Source organism: Sinocyclocheilus anshuiensis, unplaced genomic scaffold (genome assembly GCF_001515605.1).
Source record: "Sinocyclocheilus anshuiensis isolate Anshui unplaced genomic scaffold, SAMN03320099.WGS_v1.1 scaffold861, whole genome shotgun sequence".
In the NCBI taxonomy this organism is placed as follows: Eukaryota; Metazoa; Chordata; class Actinopteri; order Cypriniformes; family Cyprinidae; genus Sinocyclocheilus; species Sinocyclocheilus anshuiensis.
Window position 1 is genome coordinate 100,941 of NW_015554217.1, and position 19,944 is coordinate 120,884.

At 36.2% G+C, this 19,944-nt stretch overlaps 1 protein-coding gene across 5 annotated transcripts in view; it reads left to right on the plus strand.

The window, feature by feature from the left end:
• LOC107671125 (heat shock 70 kDa protein 12A-like) overlaps positions 1-18,430 on the plus strand; it is a 36,799-nt gene extending 18,369 nt beyond the window's left edge. For all 5 annotated transcript variants that reach the window (XM_016463975.1, XM_016463976.1, XM_016463973.1 and 2 more), the window contains exons 4-12: positions 2,391-2,577; positions 3,189-3,293; positions 3,841-3,957; positions 6,328-6,499; positions 10,964-11,050; positions 12,783-12,887; positions 13,036-13,294; positions 14,439-14,542; positions 15,945-18,430. In XM_016463975.1, coding sequence (XP_016319461.1) covers positions 2,391-2,577; positions 3,189-3,293; positions 3,841-3,957; positions 6,328-6,499; positions 10,964-11,050; positions 12,783-12,887; positions 13,036-13,294; positions 14,439-14,542; positions 15,945-16,576 — 1,768 coding nt within the window. In that variant the 3' untranslated portion in view covers positions 16,577-18,430. The remainder of the gene's footprint in view (positions 1-2,390; positions 2,578-3,188; positions 3,294-3,840; positions 3,958-6,327; positions 6,500-10,963; positions 11,051-12,782; positions 12,888-13,035; positions 13,295-14,438; positions 14,543-15,944) is intronic.
• The last annotated feature ends 1,514 nt before the right edge of the window (positions 18,431-19,944 follow it).

Here is a 19,944-nt window from a genome sequence, read left to right on the forward strand (position 1 = left end):
CACCATGGAAACGCCAAAGATGCTTTAATATGTTGTGCGTTTTAATAGACCGGTGACGACCGCACAGAGTAGCATTATAACAGAACTTTCATGATTCCACACTCAGTCACGTCGTCATCAAACTACGCCTATGTCTTTTTGTTTATTTTGAATACTCGCCCTCTATTGGTGAAAATTACATATTGTGCCTTTAAGCTCACTAAAGACAAGTAAACAGTCAGCGATTAAATAAGAATGAGAAACTAATTACTAGCAATAGGACAAAAAACTACAGTAGAACAAATAAATACGAAATGCTACATACTGTACATTGTATAAAGTCAAATGTATAGAAACACTGCATATTCTTCACTGTGTAAATTGAATATATATTTCTTCTTATTAAAGTTACAAAAGTGATTGTCAACAGTAGTGAGAGATTTTCTCTCATTTGTTGTTTGATTAACGTGAATGACAGACACTGCTGTCACTTTAAGAGCTGCCCGGGTTCCAATATACTGCTGCATGTGTTTTCTTTCTCAGCTGTTTGCTTTCACTTAAGACCTACTGTGTTTACGAGGATACTTGCAAAAGACAGGCATTTTGACACATAAAAGTGTGTGTATTTAATCGTTCAAGGCCTATAAAGAGGCAAAAATAACTGTTCAATACTCCCTTGCTCTATGAGCACTGTCTTCACAGCGCTCAGAAACAGTCTCAGACAGCTCGCGCATATAGCGAAATGGGTTCTCTTTTGCTGCTGATTGCATTTCAACAGCTTAAAATCACTTGTTTTTAAACCTTAATGCTTAAAAACGCATGCAAACGATAAGTTTTCATGACCACGTGGCACAGCAACGTCACGTGAGCGTGTAACCATGATAGAGATGATTGTACAAAATCTCTACCGGTTGACAAATTTCTACCGGTTAAACGTGTCTACCAGTATATCGCCCACCCTTAGTCCGAACTGTCTAACATTAGTGTGTGTCTGTGTGTGTTGTATACTAGGGTAAACCCACAGCTGCTCTGTAATCCTGACCTGACCTACTTGGTCATATGACCTTTGACTCTAAGGTCAGCTCTCCAGAGTACCTGTTGGGCAGAGTCAGCCACGTGTTTCCCACCCAAACAGGCATGTGGGCTTAATTTTAGGCATCAGACTCATTGTGAAAGTTAGAAATAGGATTATTTGTTAAACAGCACAAGTACATCTGTAGACAGTGTCCTCACTATTTATATTCACATATTTAAATAAAAGTTCGAGTGTAAATAAAGATATGAATAAAATTGAATATAGTGTTTTCCATTGAAACATGAAGGCTATTATATGTAAACAGATATATTTAGCTCTGACAAGCACTCTTGGCATTCATTTGTTCATGGTTAAAACATTCATATAGGATCATGATTGAGTCAACACAGTTGAGTGGGAGATTGCCCTTCTCTTGAAAGACCAGTGCCTTCCTTCAGTCTGGTTAATTCAAATTGTGGTTTGTCTGCTGCTAGAGATTTACACACCCAACACAAAAAGCCCAAGGCCTTTGAGATTATTTGGGTTGGACTGGTAGTCTAGTCCCTTAATCTTTACATAAACACAGCTTCCCTTTTAAAAACTCCCAAAACTCTTGTACTAAATCTGTTTAGAGTCAAGAAGACAGCTGCTTTGAGTTGGTTAACAGAGGATGAAAGGATCGACTCCCCGTCTGTCCTGATTCCACAGAATTCCTTAATCATTTTTTAGTTTGTTTACAGAGACCAAAATGATTAACCTTGTGGACTATTACAACTATGCCAATAATTGCCAATTGACTTGATGCAATGCTGGTTATACAGTGCCCCCAATATATATGTAGACATCTAATATGTATAAATTTTAGTGCATAACAATATTAAAGCAAGCAGCAAACATGATATCCTTTTCTCAGAATTAACTTTTTCCATTTTTGAAGAGCTACATTGTCATTTTTTCAATAATTTTTACTGGTTGGTCTCAGTATAATTTTAGTGAATCTATGAAATCACTTAATTATTATAGGGTGTATGAAGTCATTTCTCTATTATGATCATTTTGGCATATGTGATTCTCTCCATGTCAGTTCAGACAGTCAGGCTGCTTGTTCTGTGCCTCGTCCTAGAAGTAAAAGCCCATGAATATTTTAAATGCCTCTGACGCTGTACGATGCCTGTGCTGGTTTTATGACTGCCTCGATATGGATAATGAGGATGATGATGCTCTGTTGGGTTGAGTGATATTTTAGGTCATCTTAGGTCAGGTCTCTCCTAATTAGGAGAAGAGGTGAAAAGCTATAGCAGCTCCAAATTCTGCCCAGTGGAATTATTTCCTGGCTGATCCCTTTAGATCTTTGTAAAACTCACTCTCCCACTGGTTGATTTCCCTTTGTTGCTAGGCGCTGGGAGGGTGGGGACCCAGGTGTGTCCAATCAGAAGACGCCCACCACCATTCTTCTGACCCCAGACAGGAAGTTTCACAGTTTTGGTTATGCAGCCCGAGATTTTTACCATGACCTGGATCCCACTGAGTCTAAGCAATGGCTCTACCTGGAGAAGTTTAAAATGAAACTACACACCACTGCAGTAAGGACAAACTCATAACAGTATTTTATTATTGTTGGACCTGAGGGGACTTCTTGTCCCAGCACATTTACGTGTTAAGGAAATTACTGATCATAAGTGTGAGGACTTCTCTTAAAATATGCTTCATGCCTGATATATTCAAAAATTACCACTACCGCGTAACTTGTATAACAAGTACTGCAAGCAAATTAATAACTCATTACTAACAGGTTAACCAATCAAAGCTTCATGAAACTGAAATAATACTGAGTTTTCTAATTTATTACATTTAACATAAATCTCTAAACCCAGGGTGTGAAAAGTTCCTGGAGGGCCACAGCCCTGCACAGTTTAGATATAACCCTAATTAAACACATCTGATCCAGCTAATCTAATCATTTAGGCTTATTTGAAAACTACATGGTATGTGTGTTGGAGCAGGGTTGGAACTAAACTCTGCAGGGCTGTTTGACATGCCTGCTCTAAACTATATTTTCCTCTGAGTATATTTTCCTCATTGGGAATGAGGTGATAAGTCTATCAAGTCTATCAAGTGTATAAATACATTTAGATTGACATGTCATGCTCTTTCTTGTTTCTGAGAGGTGTTACTGTCATTTTGTCTTCTTCAGAATCTGTCCATCGATACAGATTTACATGCAGCCAATGGGAAAAAGGTGAAAGCTCTGGGTATTTTTGCTTATGCTCTGGCCTTTTTTAAGGAGCAGGCTCTTAAGGTATGTTTTAGTACCATTATCATCTAGGACATTCAGTTTAAACCAGCCTACTTGCATTATTTTAACATGTACTCTACCATTCAGAAGTTTGGAGTTGATAAGATATTTTTGATATTCTTGAAAGAAGTCTATTTTATGTCTATCAAGGGTACATTTTTATACAGTAAAAATACAGTAAAACTAATATGTGAAATATTATATAGTAAATATTAAATGTTCATGTAACTGTTTTCTATTTAATTTTTTTTTTTATGTAATCTATTTCCGTGATGGCAAAGCTGAATTTTAAGCAGCATTACTTCAGTCTTCAGTGTCACTTGATCCTTAATTATTATTATTGTCAAAAATATTTTTGTGGAAACTGATACATTTTATTTCAGGATTCTTTGAATAGAAAGTTCAAAAGAACAGCATTTATTTACACAATCTTTTGTAACATTTTAAATGTCTTTATTGTCACTTGATCAATTTAATTTGTCCTTAAACTGTCATACTGACCTCAAATTTTATCAGTGTGTCAAAAATTGATTTTTGTCATTGGATACAGGAGCTGAGCGACCAAGCAGGGTCAGATTTTGATAATGCTGACGTCAGATGGGTCATCACAGTACCGGCCATCTGGAAAATGCCGGCCAAGCAGTTTATGAGAGAGGCATCGTATAAGGTATAACATTTCTTTCTCACGGCCACATATGCACAAACATGCACATCTCACTTTGATTAACTACCTACTTTGTGTTTTGAAATTGGATAGAGGTCTGTGTAGAATGTGTTTAATGTGTTTTCAATTAATGTAATGTTTAAAGTATTTTCACACAAGTTTGAAGGATGGGTTGGTTGTACAAATCCAAAGTGGGTGTTGGCACTGAGTTGTGCTATGATCTTCCCCTAGCGTTAGTGAGAGAGAAGGAGGTAAAAGAGCATTATTTTGCTGCCATGTCCATCTCAAATAGAAAAGGAATGAGATATACAGAAATACATGATGTAGAGAGAAAAAGCAGAGAACGGAAATGGAAATAGGAAAGACAGTGATCTCATCTCTTAGATACAGGCACTGTTTGTCTGTTTTCACTGTCTCTCATTGGACCACCTTAGAGACCCCATACATGTGAAGCTGATTCACTCTTTGTCTCTGTCACAGTTGCCACCATTGTGATTTGTGAGAGCATGTGTGTGTGGATCTGTGGATGACTGGGCAGTGTGTGTCTAGGGTATGTATTTGTACTATATTGATAAGATATTTACACCTGGTATTAACATCTGTCATCGGTGACCTGATTACAAGTAGCGAGATGGATCGCTGTTTACACCTGATTTTTACATATCACATAAGTGTTTATCACATGCAACTGAATTTTAATATTCGGCATAAAGAAGATGTTCTGTGAAGAACTTTTAGATCATTCGTTTTATTATTTTTATTTTGCCATGTAACTGGCAAAGTTTAAAGCTTTGTTTTAGCACAATGATTGGTTAACAAGTAAGTAATGCTTTAATGTTATCCAGGATGCATCAGGACAGATTAGTGTTTCCAATATAAATGTGATATGGTCACAAGTGTTTTCAATTGCTCCGCATTTTGCACGTGTATTTAGTGCTTAACACTTGTGATTGAATGCCTGAGGTGGATGCAGGTGTAAATGAAAGCAATAGACATCAAGTCAAAAGGAAAGAGAAATGAGAGATTGAGAAACAAAGCCTAGAGAAAATGCTATTATTATTAAGTTATTATTGCTGCTTATTCCATGTATGAAAAATATATAAAACATAATTAGGTTATGCATAATTATGTAATGCATTATTCAAACAAACTGTAAAGACTTTATTTACTTTATATGATGTGCATGCAAATTATAATAATCACAGTACAGTAGTCAACAGAGGGGTGAATTCTCTCACACTGAAGAGAGAGACAGAAAGAGCAGGGTGTGGCTTCGGTGTCTTTCATCTCAATCCAAAGAAAAGACAAAATGAGGCGGGGAAGTGAGTAAGCTACATAGATACACAGCAAGAAAAGAGAGAGAACAACAGGAGAAAGAGCAGAGAAGCAGGGGGAGTTTGCAACACCTGATATCTGCAGTGGGAATTCCTCCCAAGCTTGCCTCAGGAGTGAGTGTGTGTGTGTGTGTGTGTGTCTTCATTCCTTATATCATACAGGCATTATAAAATTCAAGCTTGATCCTGGGGTCGTTTCGCACATGAGGACGAGTTTCCTTCAGCTGACTGTTAAAGTTTCAGAGCAGCATTAACGTGTCCTTCAGCTTCTGGAGGAGCGTCAGGCTGCGTCTTCATCCATACTGATCATCTGGCACTGAGACACAAACACACATTCATTAAACACACACTCATTAAAGGGGTCATGAACTGAGAAACCAAAATTCCCTTTTTTTTTTTACATTTTTACACTTCCTCATATTTGAAGTGAGGTAAAATGATCTTGATATAACTGACCAGCCATTTGTGTCATTTAAATATTCATTTACCCAGCAAGTGAGTTATGACCGTTAATATTCAGGTCAGGATGTTTAGGGTTGTGCTGCAATAATTGTTTTAGGTTTATACGTAGTTCACTTCAACCAATGTCCTGTAGAGTGACATGCTAATGTGACATTTATTAGTTTATTTAATTATTTTACTCTTAATGTTTATATTATTAATATGTATATGAATTTAAAAACTGCAAAGTAAATACAATACTGAAAAAATATACAATTTGAGGTCAGCCCTTATTATACTTATATTTAGCAAAAATGTTAATGTTATTAGAAAACATTTATTTTACCGATTTTACAGATTTATTTCAATTAAGTACAGTTAAATAAAGATAAGTAAATGCTAAGTAAATGTTTAGATGAGTAAATGTGAATTTACTGGAGTCTTAACGTTTTCTAAGAATAAATGCTCATATTTATTCATATTTATCAAATGAAAGCTTCATTTATAATCATTTGTATGTTTTATGTATAAGTCAAGATGAGCCTGGGTTTCAGGCTCCTGTTTTAATGTTTTGCCGTTGTGCTGTGTACTCATCTAGGCTGGTTTGGTTTCTCGTGAAAACCCTGATCAGCTGATCATTGCTCTGGAACCAGAGGCTGCGTCCATTTACTGCAGAAAGCTCCGTCTCCACCAAATGGTTGATTTGGGCAACAAAACGGCCTTGAACGGTTACAGCCCAACTGAGAATGTTGGGATGGGAATGACCCAGGGTAAGCCACCTATATCATCTTTTACCATATTACAGGTGAACCACAAGCATTCTGCTATGAGGATAAACCAAATCATACTCATACTGTTCCAGTCGTGCTCAAGTTTATGTCACAGTACTTAAATGTTTGTTGAGTATAATTTTGTCTCTGTGTTTTGATGCCACCAACCTTTGACCAGTGATTAGTTCTTCAAAAGGCCAAATAGTCTGTAGTTAAGTTGGGCTGGTCATGATGTAGGGTCTTCTTTTTGAGAGATATAGACAGATCTAGCAAAAATGTTTGAACAAGTATAGCAAAGTAGTAACTTTAAAGATGTTTTTCCGTTGCTCAGTATAAAATTATCAATTTTTTCCAACATCCACTCCTTCCTAAAGGGGAGTTTAAACCAGATTAACAGTGCAATGGAAATCAATTCTAACATTTTAAACTAGCAATGAAATGAGGATTACTCCTGAACTAGAACTGCAGGATTCCTGCAGTCCAACATACCTATTAAACTCTCACCGCAGTGAGGGAGAGAAGCCAGGTGATGATGCATGCAGAAAACAGTGGGAGGGAGGGATAGATGGATGTTGCATGTACATTACTGTTCAAAAGTTTGGGTCAATAAATTGTTTGTAAAGAAATACTTTGAAAACTTCGAAAATTCTTTTATTCAGCAAAGGCCCATTAAATTGCTCAAAAGTGACGTGTATTGTTACAAAAGATTTCTATTTCAAATAGATGCATTTGTCAGAATTCTGATGAATAGATGTTTAAATATTAAAATAGATTTAAACAGCTGTTTTAAAATGTAATATTTTACAGTATTACTATTTTACTGTATTTTTGATCAAATGAATACAACCTTGGTGAGCAGAAGAAATTTCTTTCAAAATGTATTCTTAAAGGCCCCAAACTTTTGAACTCTAGTGTATTTACTACCATGCATGAACACACAGATGCCATTTTGTGGTATTTCAACTATGGGCACCTTTACTTTCCCAGGGGTTGATGTTTACATTTAAAAATAATAATAATAATAATTATTATTATTATTATTTATCTCATTTATGTATTATTTACTTTGCACATGCCTTTTATGTATATGTATTTTTTGGACTGATTCTAGATCAAATGTGACTTATGAAATTAGCCATAAGGCAAATGGACAAATTAAATAAACTAGTATGAGTGTGAAAAGTGTGATTTAAAGGAGTCCACAGGGTCAGAAGTGCCCATAGTTGAAGAAACATCCTACATTCCACAGTAAATATGCTGTGAACAGTTTATGTCACATACCAAAGTAAAATGTAATTGCATCAAATTCAGGCATAAAGGTGTTTTGTATAGAGGCAGAGCATTTTTTCCTGTATTTCTGCCTTTCAGTCCATTCCAGTTCACCTCCATTGCCCTGCTCATGTCCTTATTACAGACTGACAGCACATGCACATACACAGTGGGCTGTATATAAAAAAAAGTATTTTCACTTGAGTATATAGCATTTTAGTGGCCTGTGATTTTAGAAATGTCAATGAAAAGTAATTTTTCATGTGCATTCAGAAGGTAACAGTCATTTGGACCACTGCTGAATGGTGATGCCAGCATGAGAAACAGCTTTGCAAATGCACAATGCCTTTCCCTCTCTCTTCCTAAGTTTGCATGCACATTTATTCATAATTGTGTAATTGTTTGAGGTCATGCCTTGCATTACCTTGGAAAGAAAACAATTTCAATTATACCAAAAATGTTGACAATATTTCTTAATCTGTTTCTTAACCACATTTGATAACATTTTAATTATTATTGGTTAATGTCAACATTTAAGCATTTAAGAATGATAAGAATGTTATTTGGTCCATTATGTGTCTGAGACAGCTAAAGCAGAACTATCATTCCTGTAACAAACTATATCAGTGGACGTGTACTTATATGCAGTGACCTTCGTGTGACATCAGTGTCCTCAGTCTGATGACATCAGCAGCTCTACAGTCATCAGCAAGCACATCTGTAACTCTAAACTTCTGCACGTACAAAAGGAGTGACAGAGAAAGAATTTGATCAGATGGATTTTGTGCTTTTAAGTTGAAAATAACAGCAAAAGTTGCAGTAATGATGCAGTCAGTGACAAATAAAAGAGGTGAAATATGTGAACTAAATGATCATGATGCATTCGAAAGGAGTGTGAAATCGCATTTGACCTGCTGTTCTATAGATAGAGAGGGAGAAAAAGAATGGATGAAGGACAAAAGGAGTAGTGTTTATTGATTACTCTACCATCAGTAGTATTTGTGCTCTGATAGCCTGTATATTTGATATTCAATGGTCAGCAATGAAAACGTGGTTAATTTTAGATGGCGTTGAGAGCCTGAGACAGGAAGCGATTGAGTGTGGCGACCCGTTGTGGAGCAGGGCATCAGTGAGCAGCACAGAGGGGCTGTCTGTTTGACATACATACTGTACAGGGCGGTCAGAGACAGGCAGGGGATAATGTGTCCCTCTGAGGGATGTCTCACAGAAATTATTGAGCATCTGAATGTGTTTTTTCATTCATTAGAGAGGTTCAAACGACATTTAGAAGTTTGGGGTCAGTAATGTATTTTAATGTTTTTGAAGGAAGTCTCTTATATTTGCCAAGGCTACATTTATATGATCAAAAGACAGTAAAAACAATGATATTGTGAAATATGAATACAATATAAAATAACTTTTTATTTTAATATATTTTCAAATGTAATTTATTTCTGTGATGGCAAAGCTGTCATTACTCCAGTCTTCAGTGTCACGTGATCCTTCAGAAATCATTCTTAATGTGCTGATTTGTTGCTCAAGAAACATTACTTATGAATATCAATGATGATTTTAACAAAGGATTTTAACAATGTTAAATGTTAACAATCTGTCTTAATCTGTTTCTTAACCACATTTGTTAAACGTTTAATTATTGTTTGTTGATGTCAACATTTGTGCTGCTTAATATTTTTGTGGAAATCATGATACATTTTTTTCAGGATTCTTTGTCTGTACTTTTTTGATTTGAAGTTAATGCATCCTATTTATTTATTTATTTATTATTATTATTTAAAAAAATACAAAACCAAAGAAGTTTATGATCTCTTGTTGAATCCACACATGTTGTTGTCACTGACTTGATGTTTAGATCATCTAAAATAGGCTTCGAATGCTATGAGTGTTGAATTTGCTATCAAGGTGGTACAGGAATTTCAGATGTGATTCTGTTGTGTGGTTTAAACTGCTAGTTTGAGTGGTTAGGTCTCTCAGCCCTATCAGAAGCTGTCACTATACTGAAAAAAGGTCTGCTGGTCCATTTCATTGTTTTCTGTACACTTGAGGAAATGTCAGTCTCCATGCCGTTACTCTCTCTTAGAGCTTACACTTCCTGTTTGGGCATGTTTACAACTGCCAGGATGGCCATTATCCACTGATGTCATCAGACCAGCTGCCCTTTATCAGACCAGGACAATCTTCCCCTCCACAGTAAATGAACAGAGATTTTTACATTCTGGTCACAGTCAGGAAGTTCACAAAAGTGAAAAAGAGAGGAAGTCTTTCAGTGGAATAATCGTGGAAAGATGCACTAAATATTTAAGACTTACTGGTTTAATTGCAATGTTGAGCTATAATTATACTTTACTTTACTTATTTGCAACATAAAATGGTTGGGCCACAGGGGGTTAATAAAATGTAGTAATCTAAATTAGAATCCGATAATCTAATGCAGGTTATTTCAATTCATTTGATTAACAGTGTCTGTATTACAGGAAAAATGCACAAAAATGTTTTTCCCCCCAACTAAAGAGAGTTGCATGTTTGAACATTTCTAGGGATGCACAATATATTGGTACCATAGCAGTCATTGTCCGATATTAGACATTTTTTCATTTATTGGTATCAGTTGATATTGGATATTTAATTGTGGATAGTCATTAAAGTTACTCTTTGAAATACAATTTAACAATGTAAACACTGTTAAATGTAATAATTAGCATATCACAAGAAATATCCATTGTTCATGCGGTACATTTATAATGTTGTGATGTCTAAATTCACTTTTAGCATTTAAAATTATTTAAATATTTAGTGTTTAAGTTGTAATTTATTATAAATTGTATGGAATTTTATTATCGGCTGTAACGGAAAGAATTATCGGCTAATCCAGTACAACCAGAACTTTAATATTTTATGTCCCTAAAATTGAAGTTTTAAATAAGTAAGTAACAAAACATTACAGCAGTTTCACTGCTTTTCTTGACATTTCATGAATTTGCCTGAAGTTAAAGGAGTCTTGCATTCCATTGGAATTTCTTTTCCAGCAGCATCCCCCTGCTTACAGAAACCACATTCAGCCCATGTTCCTTTTTCATCCTGTCGCATTGCCTATAGAACTGCCACACACACACACAAACAGCTTCACGCTGCCTTCCCTCTCACACACACTTCCTGTCTCTCTCTGTCAATAACCAGCCAAGGAGCATGTGCGCCGTAACCGACAGAGCCGTACCTTTCTGGTGGAGAATGTCATAGGAGAGCTCTGGTCTGAACTCACTGAAGGTAGAGTCTGTGTCTTCTCACACACATTTTTTTTTCTTGTAGTATTTTGCTCCTGCTGTTTCTGATGCTGCTGTCATACAGTAAGTTAAGAAATCCTAAATTCTGAAGCTCTTAGGAAGGATGCACACTAGTCTCACATAGCCAGAGACCTTTCAGCAAAAAAAAGTACTTCAGTGCAGCTTATTCTGCCCAAGAACCACCAACTCAAACAGGAAGAGACTGTCTGACTGACATGTAAAGCGACCAATTGCTGTTTGGTTTGTTTTAATGCGTGGTTGTATATAGATAATGCATTTAAAAGAGTGGAAAATGTGTATAGGCAAAAGGTTTAGAATTTTAGCCTGTCTGTGCATACACTGTAAAAACTGACATTTGTGCTAAAAAAAAAAATTTGCAGTAAAAAAAATTACTGAAAAAACAAACAAACATTGGTAACACTTTATTTTAGGGTTTCTTAACTAGTTGCTTATTAGCATGCATATTACTAGAATATTAGCCATTTATTAGTACTAATTAAGCACATATTAATGCCTAATTCCACATGACCTTATTCTACATCCCTAATCCTACCCAATACCTAAATTTAACAACTACCTTACTAACTATTGATAAGCAGCAAATGAGGAATTTATTGAGGGAAAAGTCGTAGTTAATAGTGAATAAGTGTTCCCTATTCTAAAGTGTTACCGAAGCATTTATTTAAATCAAAAACTGTCAAATGTGAGCTAGCACAGACAATTCTGTGAATTTCTTGTCAGTTTATTCGTTTTTTTCACTGTAAAAGGTGGCAGTATTTTATTGTAAAATTACATTAAATATCCCATTAGATCAATTACAGTTTTTCAATTAACAGGTTTTTAATGTAGCATTTTTATAGTCTTTTACCGTTATGATTACGATCACTGCTGATTATTTCACAGTCAGTCAGATTGGAACCAAAGATTTTTGCCAGCACTTGCTATTTTTGCGTGTAATATGCATTGGACAGTCAGCAAACAGACTGTGGGTGGTCCTTGAATGTGTCTATTGAGACTAGATGCACCCTTGCTGAGAAGATAAGATGCTTAGTTTGAAATCCCTGCTCTGGTGAGCCCTACCCTTATTCTGCTGTCTGAATCAGCAGCTGCTCAACCATCAGTATTGCCTCAGCACACTTTGCCTATTCATCACTGCTGGAATAACCCCCACGCAAATTAAAATTCTTCAAAATCATTCAAATTTCAGTAAATTTTCTATGTTAAAGGGACAGTTCGCTTAAAAAATGAAAATGTACTCATTGTATTTTATTCCATGTCTATATGATTTTATTTCTTCTATGGAATACAAATGAAGATATTTTGCATAATGTCCAATATGCTCTTTTATGGAAAAAGTCATATGGGTTTGGACCATCATGAGAGAGTAAAATTTATTTTCTAGTTTTTTGGGTGGACTGTCTCTTTAAATATACAGTAATCTCATACAGTCAGTTTGTGAATATTTAACAGAACCTACATAGAATTTTAATTCCAAAGTCTTCTACTTGAGGTACCAATCAGTGAACCCTGAATGTAGGTCACTGTTCCTCTGACACCTTGCAAAAGTACTTGGCGGACATGTCAGCGTCACTCACATCCAACATCTGCAGAGAGTTCCTGAAAAAGTGTCAAATGTTACCAGACGAGATGTAAATCCATCCTGATGAATTTGTTTTTGCTGGTGACTCTCAAATGTTGTCTCTGGTGCTCTCTAGGTGACCGTTATGTGGTTGTTGATTGTGGAGGAGGGACGGTGGATCTTACTGTGCATCAGATCCGCATGCCGGAAGGGCACTTGAAGGAGCTTTACAAAGCCTCAGGTACAAGACACAGCTTTTATGACCTGTAGCTTGAGATTAACATTTTGCTTAAAAAGCTTTTATTTCCTATGAAAAGCGGTCTGCTATTCTGAAATGTCACTATTTCCAATCATCCGAAATGATTTTTATCTTTCCATTCTCTCCGCAGGAGGCCCATACGGCTCTATCGGTATAGATTATGAATTTGAGAAGCTCCTGTGTAAGATATTCGGACAGGATTTCATTGACCAGTTTAAGATCAAGCGTCCTGCTGCCTGGGTGGATCTGATGATTGCGTTTGAGTCTCGTAAGAGGGCGGCGACTCCTGACCGAAGCAACCCATTGAATATTAACCTGCCCTTCTCTTTCATCGACTACTACAAGAAATTCAGAGGACACAGCGTAGAGCATGCGCTGAGGAAGAGCAAGTGAGTGTCTAAAGCGCTGTAGTAGAAATCGCCCATTAATACAGTCCAGTCGAGTTTGATGCATTTCTCTGTATTCATAAAGTGGTGACTGTTGTGAGTTCTGCTGACTCTCCGCCTTTGTGGTAATTGTTGTCTGTCTCTTTTGAGGTCAGGCATGTGTGACCTACAGCCCCTGGAGAGTTAATCTGTCTTTTCATGACTGCTGTCAATACCGTACACACAGCCATTCAATAAGCCATCAGGCCCTGTATAAAGATGGCCAAGTCAGCTAAATGAATACTATGTTTTTTTGTGTGTGTGACTGCTGACTATGTGCGAAACACTGATAATCAAGGGGCATAGGAACAAGAAAATCTAAAAAAGGGGAGAGAGAGGGCACATTATGAATTATTTTCAGCTCGTCATGAATATTAATTTATGTAACTTTCACCCAGTAGCTCTAACAGATTTGCTTACAGGCAAGTAATTTTGTTAATTAGATAATTGCTTACAGAGGCTTCTGTCTGGTAGCATCATAATTTTATGCATGCGGCTATAATTTCTTAGCATCGCAGCCAAGAGATTACATTTAGAGTCTTCTAAAACTAGTTGTAATGGCTGCTTCCTGAGCAAATGTATCAGATCTGACACAAAATCCAATTAAGAGGTGAAATTATCTAGTTTTATCTTTCTATTATTTCGAAAATGTGAACCTGGTTTATTATTTGCATCGTTTAATGGTTCAATTTTTGTATTCTTTCCTAACACAGTAATTAGATAATCATTTGCGAGCCATGAGTAAGACTACTCTAACTTGCACGTTATGGATTTTGAGCTCTCATGTCTCACATGGGACAGTTTTTCCAACAAGCCTGCGAGTCAGGCATCTCTGAGCACTCGACTCATTCAGCCCTGCATCAAACTGCACAGCGTGGCCATATGGGAGTATGTGCATCTGTTTACTGGAAACCACAGCTATTAGCACACATGCACTGACTTTTATAGCAGTGGAAAACCTAATAATGTAAACTCAATAATATCAAGTTTCTCAATATTCTTCCATATGTGAAGATGACTTTTAAACTGCACCGAGGCCAAATGAGGATAATCTGTTATTTGTTTCAGTCTATAACTCTCGCTCTCTGTTTTTGTCTCTCCTCTGCAGTGTGGACTTTGTGAAGTGGTCTTCGCAGGGCATGCTGAGGATGAATCCAGATGCAATGAATGCACTGTTCAAACCAACTATAGACCACATTATACAGCACCTGAGTGAGTAACTACGCAGTAATTTACTGGAACAATAATATGATATTGATTTCTAGAGTTTAAAGTGAGATGGGAGTGTCAGTTGTCTGTATTTGGGTGTTAAAGGGAGGGCTTGCTACATGCATCATGAACCCCACTGAAATAAGAATTATATAAGTGATTATGTCATTTCTAATAGTATTTAATTAAATTATTTAATTAATCAGGATCAGATCATGGTTATTTATTTAATTGTCTTTGTATGTCAGATGAAATGGCATCAATATTTAACCAGAAAGCTGTCAAAAAGTATAAATCCATAGTAAAGGTGCACCAGTAAGCAAAAGTAACCAGAAATTTAGCTGAAAGTTTAAAGAGGAGAAAATAATATAAATTCCTTTCATCCCTTCACAGACATTCCAGACTACATTTTGCTAAAAGGCTGTATAACATAACATAACATTACATAATCTTTCAGCATACCAATCTCATAACATAACAGCAACATGTATAACAACAATATTTTAACAACATATCATCTGTTATTTTATTATTTTTATATAATATTGTAGCATTTATTAATATTTTGAATTAGCTTTTCTTTTAATTTTTAATTTTTAGTAATTTCGTTATGTGTTTTTGTCTCTTATGAGTTTTTTGTTATTTTTCTATATTTCTTTATAGCTTTATTTTAATTTTATTTCAGTTTTAGTTTTATTTATTTTAGTACTTCAGCTTAAATCTTATTTATTTCAGTAGTTGTCAAGGCAGCATTTTTAATTTTCATTTAAGTTTCCACATCTAATATTTATATTTATTTTTATTGGTATGGTATGGTATAGTATAGTATCCCAAAATATCAAACATGGAATCATAGTCTGAAGCTGAAAAATAGGCTAAAATATATTATGTGATTTTCTGTGAAATCTGTCAGCTGACTGCCCAGTATATGCCCAATATTTAGACAACTAGTGCCAACTCCTCCAGACTGCAAACTGGGGCAAAAATCTGGGCAAAAGTTGTGTAGTGTATTCCAGGCATTAGTAGAATGTGTCAAGCTGTATAAACTAATGAACCACTGGGAGACACAATTAGGGCAAGCGTTGGCCCAGTCAGGGAAGTCTCGACAATCTGCCCAAAATACTCTCACAGAACTGGGACAGAACTCAGTCCCTTGGCTCTTATGTTGGTTGAGCCCAGCTGTGATCTGTATCTGTTCAAACAAAAACTACAAAGAGGGACACCACTGCTAGTAAACTGGATTTTTGTCTTTGTCATTTTGATGAAAACCAAAGGAGTGCATAACATTCTTTGGTTAAATTCCCATGTGTTAAAATGTTTTGTGATGAATCTTGTAATGGACTAATTAATTTTTTTTTTTTCAAAATCCTGTTTCTCTGCTTTCGTTCTTCTATATGTTCTCCAGCTGAGTTATTCGATAGGCCAGAGGTGACAGACATTAAGTTTCTTTTCCTGGTGGGAGGATTCGCAGAGTCTGCTCTGCTGCAACAGGCGGTTCATAAGATGCTTCAGGGACGCAGCCGAATTATTATTCCGCATGACGTGGGCTTGACTATCCTCAAGGGGGCGGTGTTGTTCGGCCTGGATCCCAGCATCATAAAGGTCCGCCGCTCTCCACTCACCTACGGCGTGGGCGTCCTGAACCGTTTCGTAGAGGGGAAGCACCCGCCGGAGAAGATGCTTGTGAAGGGCAGTACGCGCTGGTGCACCGATGTCTTCGATACGTTCATCTCTGTCGATCAGTCAGTGGCGCTGGGTGAAACGGTAAAACGCAGCTACACGCCGGCGAAGCCGTCACAGCAAGTGATCGTCATTCACGTATACTGCTCAGAAAAAGAGTCGGTCAGTTTCATCACGGACCCAGGCGTGAGGAAGTGTGGTACACTGAAGCTGGATGTGAGCGGTACTGAGAGTCCGGCGGCACGAAGAGAGATCCAGACGCTCATGCAGTTCGGAGACACTGAGATAAGAGCCATGGCTGTCGACGTGGCAACCTCTCGCAGTGTCAAAGCGAGCATCGATTTCCTTAGTCAATAGAAGAAGATGAGGGATGAGTAAACCCCACACTGCAGAAGCTCAGCATTTTAGTTTTCCAGTAAAAATATCCAAACATCCTTAAAACATGTTATGTTTGTTACTTTTAAAATTGCCAAAGTGACTATAGAGACATTTGTTATAAAGGATTTCTATTTCAATCAAATGTAAACATACGTTCATCATAGAATCCAGAAAAAAAAACATATGTATCACGCATTCCACAAAAATATTACAGCACAACTCTTTTCAAAAATAAGAAAAGTATCTTAAGCGCCAAAGTAGCATATTCAAATGATTTCTGGAGAATCATGTGACAGAAGGCTGGAGTAATGTTAATAATTACATCTTTTTGCAAATTCTTTTATTTTCTTGTTACAAACATAAACCACTAAATCGTTGATTTATGCTTACAACAATAAAGAAAAAACTATAGGGTAAGAAAAACTTAATTCAAGATGTATATTTAAAATAGTATTATATCTTGTGCAGTTTTGCCTCTCGAGTAATTATTTTTGGTTTAAAGTATGTTTAGATATTTTGACTGGAAAACAAGACAAAATGCTGAGTAAAATGTTGACAGTGTAGAAGGATAGATGAAAGAAAGAGAAAATTAAAAATAGAGAATGAACGAGAGATGAAGATTTGGAGTCTCAATTAATACCATGTTTGCTGACCTTCCATGTGGCATTTGCTTGAATAGTTGTGCCATTCATGTTATTTTATTTGGTTATTTCATTTCTTATCCACAACTGAACTCAAGATGAAACTTCTCATATTTGGACAAAGCTGAGTTCATTTTGTCTCATCGACACTCATGTAGGCTCAGTCCCTTATTCTCTGTATGCTTCTATTATAGTCTATTTGTAGTCTTAGTGGCTATTTTCTGCACAGAGATGCAAACTCTGCATGGATAGAGCCAAAATACAGCTGCGTATTGCTAGTAGTGCAATTTGGGATAGCACTCTATAATAACTTAGCAAGACAAGTTCAGGTTAAGGCAGCTACGTTAGTCTTATATACACACCATGGCAGAAATATAACATTGTTCTCTTACAAAACATACTGCTTTGCTCCTAAACTCTGGTCTATTACCTCCAGGGCCCAGTCTAGAACCAGTTCATTCATTTAGGTTATGATGAGGAGGTAAAGCAGATGGTTTTGGCTACAGGACTAGTGACCAATTTGTTAGTCTGAAACAGAAACTTGGTATGTTCTTCATCGCAAACATTTAGGACTAACTTTGAGAATGGTACCGAAACCTGAGCTGCACATCACAAAGGTGCTGATTCCTGTGACAAAATTACCGTCAGTTTGTCACACTAGTGCTACAGGACTACGTGGCAAAACACTTTTTTTTTTTATTGTTCTTATGTCTCATGTTGACTTTTTTTTCTGCTTTTTTGTTTTTTTTTTGTATGTCAAGGCATTTTAGGAGTTCTGGACAGTGACTCTGTTTGTCTCGAAATTCAGCATATCTTCATGTTGTTGGTCAGTATGTTGCTCTAAGCAGAATGAGAACGCATAAATCCTAGAATGTGAATCTTAATCATCGTTTGAAGTGGCAGTGACAGAGAAGCTGCTAGCTGTACCTGCAACATGATTTGAAACGATAGTCATTGCTATGTGCTAGTTGCCTTTAATCCTGCTCCTCAGAAAGAGAAGCCACAGATTTATTTTTTTCTGTTTTTATTTTCTATTTTTATTTAGGAGATTATTTTGGAGAATATGTGACAAATGAAATGTTTATTTCTGTATATACAGTATTTAAAGATATTGTACAGGTTTTTAGTGTTGTTTTCGCATTAGTGGCTTTATGAGCAGTGTGTGTATGCAGGCCTTAAGAGCACACATTCTTTCTTCGCAGTTGTGTGAAATGCCTTTGTTGCTCTATATTTAGAAATTCACAAGACTTGAAGACCTTTGACCTTAACAACTTTAATCGCAGTTATCATTTGGAATAAGAACTTTGTGGTATATTTTGGTTTGGGAAATGAGGTGACTGATAGTTTGTGGTGTGTATGTGGTCTGTAGATTATGCCACTAATGACAGGCAATATTTGTGTGTTTGGTTTGGAAGATACTGAGATAAATGCGACACTAAAAAAATGAAAGCAATAAAGGTATTGCAATGTGACGTTCCACATTTTATTCCCACGGATTCCATCATGCTATTCTGCCAATGTGAAGACTGTGTCAAAGCTTCAGCTGCAAAATTGTAATGTTGCTATGGAAATGTATTAATCAACCATTTTAAATCACTGAGGTGATGATAACTGAACATTTTTATTATTTGAAAGTCAGCATGTAACTCAACTATGGCGTTCTTTGAGAAATCTGTTATGCAGTTGCTTTTCCATAGATTTGCAATAGCAATACAAGACAAGAAGCGCCAAATAGTTTTCGCACAGGACAGTTAAAATTTGTGATAGCACAGATCCTGGATCAAAAGTCTAACTCTAAAAAAAATCATACAAAGCATCTGCCAGGGTGACCACAGATTGTGAATAAAATGATCATCAAACAATATAATATCATTAAAAATGAAAAAATAGCAAGATACACGCAGGATAAAATGCTAAAGCTTCTCAATGTAATCTGGATTTGCTGCTCATGTGATTGTTAATTGCAAATAATTGCATATGATCTGCACGATTCGCATGAGAGACCAACAAATGAGACCTTTTTTTCTTTTGGTAATGTTCGTTTAAATATTCTATTGTAAATCTTTGGATAATAAAATCCAAGCTACCACAGATCACTCTCTCATTGGCTGTGCAAGGCAGTAGAAGCAGGAAGTGATGTCATCACATGTTATGTGTGTATGCACTTGTAGGGCAGAGCACACACACATAGACATACACTCCAGATTTGTGGAGTAAGCACACCTTTTTTGCTCTTAGAGTGTTGATAGGGTGAATGTTAAAAAATCAAATCTCTTTGTTCTGCTGGTTTAAACATTTGCTTTTGTTCTTCTCTTGATTTGCACCATACCAGTTCATGCGCAGCTTTGCTATTTTTTTTTTATTTATTTTTTTTTATTGATAACACAATGTATAGCCTCTTTATAAAATGTAGTTATTGCTATGATATGCTTGTACAAGCACATAAAGAGCACTATCCATTTGTTCTTTTGTTTATCAGTTTCATTTTGATCACTCTGTCTGAAGTATTAAGACGTTCTTTGCTGTAGAGGGACATTTGCTAATAATTCACTGTGAATTTGATTTTGAATGGCTTTTCAGCATTGTTTTATTGAACTGGTTTTAGCTAAAAAAAGAAAATTGACCAGTTCATAGGGTTTGAAAAACAGAAGAATTTCACTGTTTGCTAGATTCTAGATTCTTTAAATGCTTGAAAGTCTCTTAGTC